General features: G+C 42.1%; 1 protein-coding gene across 1 annotated transcript in view; it reads left to right on the top strand.

The window, feature by feature from the left end:
• The window catches only part of SNX4 (sorting nexin 4), an 81,467-nt gene that overhangs the window by 11,260 nt on the left and 63,325 nt on the right, over positions 1–6,882 (top strand). The window contains 1 exon segment of the mRNA XM_017855356.1: positions 5,391–5,512. Within this exon segment, the coding sequence (XP_017710845.1) occupies positions 5,391–5,512 (122 nt within the window).

Consider the following 6,882-nt stretch of genomic DNA (forward strand, 5'->3'; position numbering starts at 1 on the left):
ACCACACCCAGCTAATTTTTTGTATTTTTAGTAGAGATAGGGTTTTGCCATGTTGGCTAGGCAGGCCTCGAACTCCTGACCTCAGGTGATCCACCCGCCTTGGCCTCCCAAAGTGCTGGGATTACAGGCGTGAGCCACCGTGCCTGGCCAAATTGGGTTGTATTTTGTTGTTGAGTTTTGGGAGTTCCCTAAATAGTCTGGATCCGTGAGAGAAAATACTTTCTTCCATTCTTTGGGTTGCCTTTTTACTCTAATACTGTCCTTTTGTTTGTTTGTTTGTTTTTGTTTTTGTTTTGAGATGGAGTTTCACTCTTGTTGCCCAGGCTGGAGTGCAGTGGTGCAATCTTGGCTCATCACAACCTCTGCCTCCTGGGTTCAAGCAATTCTCCTGCCTCAGCCTCCTGAGTAGCTGGGATTACAGGCATGTGCCACCACACCCGGCTAATTTTGTATTTTTCATGGAGACAAGATTTCTCCATGTTGGTCAGGCTGGTCTCGTTTTTGTTTTGTTTTGTTTTGTTTTTCCTCTAGCGACAGAGTCTCGCTTTGTCATCCAGGCTGAAATGCAGTGGTGTGATCTTGGCTCACTGCAACCTCTGGATCCTGGTTTCAAGCGATTTTTTTCTGCCTCAGCCTCCCAAGCAGCTGGGATTGCAGACATGCCACCACACCTGGCTAATTTTTGTGTTTTTGTAGAGATGGGGTTTTGCCATGTTGGCCAGGCTGGTCTTGAACTCCTGACCTCAAGTGATCCTCCTGCCTCCGCCTCCCAAAGTGCTGGGATTACAGGCGTGAGCCACCTCGCCTGGCCTGTTAATACTGTCTTTTGATGAACGACATTTTTCATTTTCATGAAGTACAGTTTGCCAGTGTTTTCTTTTACTGCCTGTGCCTTTGGTGTCATATCCAAGAAAACATGGTCACATCCAATGTCTTGAAACTTTTGCCCTGGGTTTTCTTCTAAGAGTTTTATGCTTGGGTCTTTGAACCATTTAAAGTTAGTTTTTGTGTAGGGTATTAGGTAAGGGTCTAATATAATTTTTTTATATGTGGATATTCAGTTTCCCCAGCATCATTTGTTGGAAACATTGTCCTTTTCCCATTGAACTGTCTTGTCACAAAATTGTTTGACCATGTATTCGAGGGTTTATTTCTGGACTATCTATTCGATTTCATTATATACCTGTCTTTATGTCAGTACCATATTGTTTTTATTACTGTAGCTTTGTAGTAAGTTTTGAAACTAGGAAGTATGAGTCCTCCAAATTTATGCTTCATTTTCTTTTCTTTTCTTTTTCTTTTTTTTTTTTTTTTGAGACAGAGTCTTGGTCTGTCGCCCAGGCTGGAGTGCAGTGGCGTGATCTCGACTCACTGCAAGCTCCGCCTCCTGGGTTCACACCATTCTCCTGCCTCAGCCTCCTGAGTAGCTGGGACTACAGGCGCCCGCCATCATGCCCGGCTAATTTTGTGTATTTTTAGTAGAGACGGTGTTTCACCGTGTTAGTCAGGATTGTCTCCATCTCCTGACCTCGTGTTCTGCCCACCCTGGTCTCCCAAAGTGCTGGGATTACAGGCGTAAGCCACCGCGCCCAGCCTTATGCTTCATTTTCAAGATTGTTTTGGCTATTTGGGGTCCCTTGAGATTCCATATGACTCTTAGGATGAGTTTTCCTATTTCTGCAAAGAATGTCAAAGAATGCCATTGGGATTTTCATAGGGTTTGCATTGAATATATAGAGTGCTTTGGGTAGTTTTGATATCTTAATAATAATAAATCTTCCAAATCATGAACATGGGATGTGTTTTCATTTATTTATCTTCTTTTAATTTCTAGCAATGTTTTTTTTTTTTTTTTTTTGAGACGGAGTCTCGCTCTGCCGCCCTGGCTGGAGTGCAGTGGCCGGATCTCAGCTCACTGCAAGCTCCGCCTCCCGGGTTCACGCCATTCTCCTGCCTCAGCCTCCCGAGTAGCTGGGACTACAGGCGCCCGCCATCTCGCCCGGCTAATTTTTTTGTATTTTTTAGTGGAGACGGGGTTTCACTGTGTTAGCCAGGATGGTCTCGACCTCCTGACCTCGTGATCCACCCGCCTCGGCCTCCCAAAGTGCCGGGATTACAGGCTTAAGCCACCGCGCCCGGCCTCTAGCAATGTTTTAGTTTCCATTGTACAAGTCTTTTACCACCTTAATTCCCATGTATTTTTTACTTTTTGATGCTATTGTAAATTGACTTATTTTTATAATTTCATTTTCATTATTTTTTTTGTTTTGTTTTTTTGAGACGGAGCCTGACTGTTGCCCAGACTGGAGTTCAGTGGTGCGATCTTGGCTCACTGCAACCTCTGCCTCCTGGGTTCAAGCGATTCTCCTGCCTCTGGGAATGTCTTAATTTTTCCTACACTTTTGAAGGACAGTTTGCTAGATACAGGATTCTGGATTGACAGTTATTTTTATTTTTTAGCACTTTGAAGATGTCAGCTCCCTGTCTTCTGGCCTCCAAAATTTCTGATGAGAAATTTGCTGATAACCTTATTGAAGATTCCTTATATAGGATCAGTTGCTTCTGTCTTGCTGCTGTCAAGATTCTGTCTCTGAAAAGTTATAAGGTCTCAGTGAACATCTTATTTTGGAATTTGTCAAGCTTCTTGGATGTTTATATACATTTCTTCTATCATATTTGTGAAATTTTCTACCATTATTTCTTCAGATACTGTCCCTTCCCCTTTTTACTCTCCCCTTCCTTACTACCAGAGTGCACATGTTGATTTGATGGTGTCCTCCTTCTCCCTTAAGCTCTGTTTACTTTCCTTCCATCTTTTTTCTGTTCCTCGGACTTGATAATTTCCATTCTCCTATCTTCTAGTTTGCCAGTTCTCTCTTGTGCCTGCTGAAATTTGCCTTTGAACCCCTCTAGTGAACTTTTAATTTCAGTTACTGTACTTTTCAGCTCCAGAATTTCTTTTTGGTTTCTTTTTTCTTTTTCTTGCCCTATCACCGAGGCTGGAGTGCAGTGTTCGAGTAATTCTCCATGCCTCAGTCTCCTGAGTAGCTGGGATTACAAGTGCCCGCCACCATGCCTGGCTAGTTTTTATATTTTCAGTAAAGACGGGGTTTCAACATGTGGCTAGACTGGTCTTGAACTCCTGACCTCAGCCTCCCAAAGTGCTGGGATTACAGGCGTGAACCACCATGCCCAGCCACTTTTTGGTTTCTTTTTAAGTTTTCTGTCTCTGTACTGATACTTCTGTTTTGTTCATACATCATTTTTTTTTTAAATCATTTTTTTGACTTTCTCCACATCTTCCTTTAAGTTCTTTGAGCGTCTATAAGATGATTACTTTAAAGTCTTTGTCAGCCAGGCATGGTAGCTCCTGCCTGTAATGCCAGCAGCTTGGAAGGCGGAGGCTTGTGGATCATTTGAGCCAAGGACTTCAAGACCAGCCTGGATAACATGGCCTGTAGTTTCAGCTACTCTGGAGGCTAAGGCAGGAGAATCCCTTGAACCCAGAAGGTGGAGGTTGCAGCAAGCTGAGATCGCATCACTGCACTCTTGGCGATAGAGCAAGACTCTGTCTCAAAAAAAAAAATTAGCCCGGTTTGGTGGCACACGCCTGTAATCCCAGCTACTCAGGAGACTGAAGCACAGGAATTGCTTGAACCCAGGAGCCGGAGGTTGCACTGAGTTGAGATTGCACCATAGCAATTCAGCCTGGGTGACAGAGCTAGACTCTGTCTAAAAAAAAAAAAAGGAAAAAAGAAATGAAAAAAGGGATAAAGGGATAAAGTCTTTTTCTAGTAGATCTGTCATCATGTCTTTTTTAGGAGCAGTTTCTGTTGATGTATTTTTTCCCTCTGGAGGGTTCATACCACCCTGTTTCTTTATATGCCTTGTGATTTTTTTGTTGTTGTTGAAAACTAGGCATTTGCATGTAATAATGTGGTAACTCTGGATATCGAATTCTTCTCCTACCCTGGGGGTTGTTGTTTTTGTTATTTATTATTTATTTTTTAATTACTGTAGGCTGTCTTCATGCCAAAGATCAACCTGAGAGAGGTGTAAACTTAGTCTTTAGAGATCTTTCCTGAGCTTGAGCCTTTTCCTGGGCATGTGTGATTATTTTCTAATTGTCCTCGGATATCCAGTTGTTTTTAAATGTCCAATTTTTTCTTTGTGTTTCCCAGGCTAGTTTTGACTTCCTTTGCTGAACTGATCCACCTGCCTCAGCCTCCTTAGTAGCCAGAACTAAAGGCACGCACCACCACACCTGGCTAAATGGCTTACAAAAGAGGGTCAAAATAAAAATGAAGGGAGGAAAAATAGAATGCTGGCTTTTGAATCCCCTGGAAGTCACTTCAGCCAGGAAAGGAGGCTTGCAACAGTGTGGGGAGGAGCAACAGCAATGGCCACTACTTCTTTGTCTGTGCGTCTTAGAAGAAGCAGTTGGTGATCAGAGGAGAGATCCTGGATGTTTGGAGAACAAGGCCCTTTTTGCCTACCCTGGCTTCATCAGGCTGTTCCAGGAATGCTGCACAGCTGCCTGTTAGGCACTAAGGGATAGGTAGCTGAAATTGATTGAAAGTAACCACATTTTGTCATCCAAGCCTTCCCCTAGGAGTTGCAAGCCTTTATTGGACTCCAGAGTTCCCAAATACTTACATCAGACAGGGTCTGCCAGTCCAGTTGTTGTCTAGGTGGGGAGATGGATTCCTGGTGCTTCCTATTCACTATCCTTCCGGAATCCTTTGTGTCTAATGTGTTTTTAAGATATTTTCATATGTATTTCTATAGATTATTCTTAGTCACTTATGAAATGTCTAAATTTTAATCATTCAACATATAGTACCTTTTAAACTACCTCTGGAAGGCCGGGCACAGTGGCTCATGCCTATAATCCCAGCACTTTGGAAGGCCAAGGCAGGTGGATCACCTGAGGTCAGGAGTTCGAGATCATCCTGGCCAACATGGTGAAACCCCATTTCTACTGAAAATACCAAAGTCAGCTGAGCGTGGTGGTGCATGCCTATAATCCCAGCTACTTGGGAGACTGAGGCAGGAGAATCCGTTGAACCCAGGAGGTGAGGGTTGCAGTGAGCCAAGATTGCACCAGTGCACTTCAGCCTGGGTGACAGAGTGAGACTTGGTCTCAAAAAATAAAAATAAAAATAAATACATATATAAATACTTCTGGAAAAGTTAATGTACTTTTGTATGTTGATAAAGGCTATCATTTGCTGCTGTCATTTTGCAACCCCTGGCAACTCAAGAACTATAAGTAACTATTTCGAAATATGTAAACCCAATAATGGGTTTAATTTATGTGGGTGAGACTTTTTTCAGTACCATCTTAAAGAGTTTTTTGTTGTTGTTGTTGTTGTTTTATTTTTGTCCAGATGACACACAATAATTTTTGGTTGAAGAAGATAGAAATCAGTGTTTCAGAAGCAGAAAAACGAACTGGAAGAAATGCCATGAACATGCAAGAAACATATACCGCTTACCTCATTGAAACAAGGTGGGTGATGAAAATTACACCTGGGCAGGTAGATGGAGAGCTTTTTCTGGTAGCTATTGATGCAGACTCTGTTGTATAACAAAATTTTTTAAAGGTTTTTTTTTTTTTTTTTGGGGATTGATTTTATTTCTTTACTTTTCTTTGAGACAGAGTCTCATTCTGTTGCCTGGGCTGGAGCACAGTGGTGCAGTCATGGCTCACTGCAGCCTCAAACTCCTAGGGTCAAGTGATTCTCTCACTTCAGTTTCCTGAGTAGCTGGCAAAAGGTGTGAGCCACCATGGCTGGCTAATTTTTAATTTTTTTTTTTTTGAGATGGAGTCTCACTCTGTTGACAAGACTAGAATACAGTGGCATGATCTTGGCTCACTGCAATCTCTGTCTCCTGGGTTCAAGCGATTCTCCTGCCTTAGCCTCCCAAGTAGCTGGGATTACAGGCATGTGCTACCACGCCCAGCTGATTTTTTTTGTATTTTTAGTACAGACAGGGTTTCACCGTGTTGGCCAGGCTGGTCTCAAACTCCTCAAATGATCCACCCACCTTGGCCTCCCAAAGTGTTGGGATTACAGGCACGAGCCACTGCGTTTGGCAGTTTTTAAATTTTTTGTAGGCATGTTGCTCAGTCTGGTCTCAAACTCCTGAGCTCAAGCGATATTCCTGTGTCAGCCTCCCAAAATGCTGGGATTACTGGTGTGAATCACTGCATCCAGCCCTGTGTCTTTAGCCTTTTAATGGGTAAACAGCTGTATCTTTTGCTCTGATACTCTTGGTAGATAGCTATATTTTAATGAATCTGTTTTGTGGGGAGAGGGAAGGTTAGTGGAATGCTTTTGGAATCTGGAATGTTACTTGATACATGCTTTGGAGGATTCCTTGGTCTCAGAATCCCTGTGCTTTTTTGTAAAAGGATACCAGGTTCTCAGGCATGTATGAAGTGAACTTGGGCAAATGGAAATGGTTAACAAAGAATTCTAGGAGTAGAGAATAAGGTCTGAGTCCTCTTAGGACAGTTGGGAGTTACAAAAATTAACAAACAGAAACACTTAGATTGGCACTTTAGAACTTGGAGTAAATTTAAGAATAAAGGGAAGTAGACACCTTTAAGAAACAAGGAAAAGAACTTGGTGAGTAAAATAGAAAAGACAAAGTTGGAGAAAAGACAAATTATGGAGTAGGAAATAAAACTCACCAGAAAATTATCTTTTACCTCTTAAGGGAAAAGCTAAAGGAATTAGAGTTGTTTTGTCTAAAAAAAGGCAAGGGAAGACTCAATTTGTTGTTGCCAGTTATAAACAGTTTATATAAAGAATAATGTACTGTTTCTTTTCTGTCTTCAGAGATTGAGCAGAAGTGCTTTCTTTTTTTTTTTTT

This window comes from Rhinopithecus bieti, unplaced genomic scaffold (genome assembly GCF_001698545.2).
Source record: "Rhinopithecus bieti isolate Rb0 unplaced genomic scaffold, ASM169854v2 scaffold_39586, whole genome shotgun sequence".
In the NCBI taxonomy this organism is placed as follows: domain Eukaryota; kingdom Metazoa; phylum Chordata; class Mammalia; order Primates; family Cercopithecidae; genus Rhinopithecus; species Rhinopithecus bieti.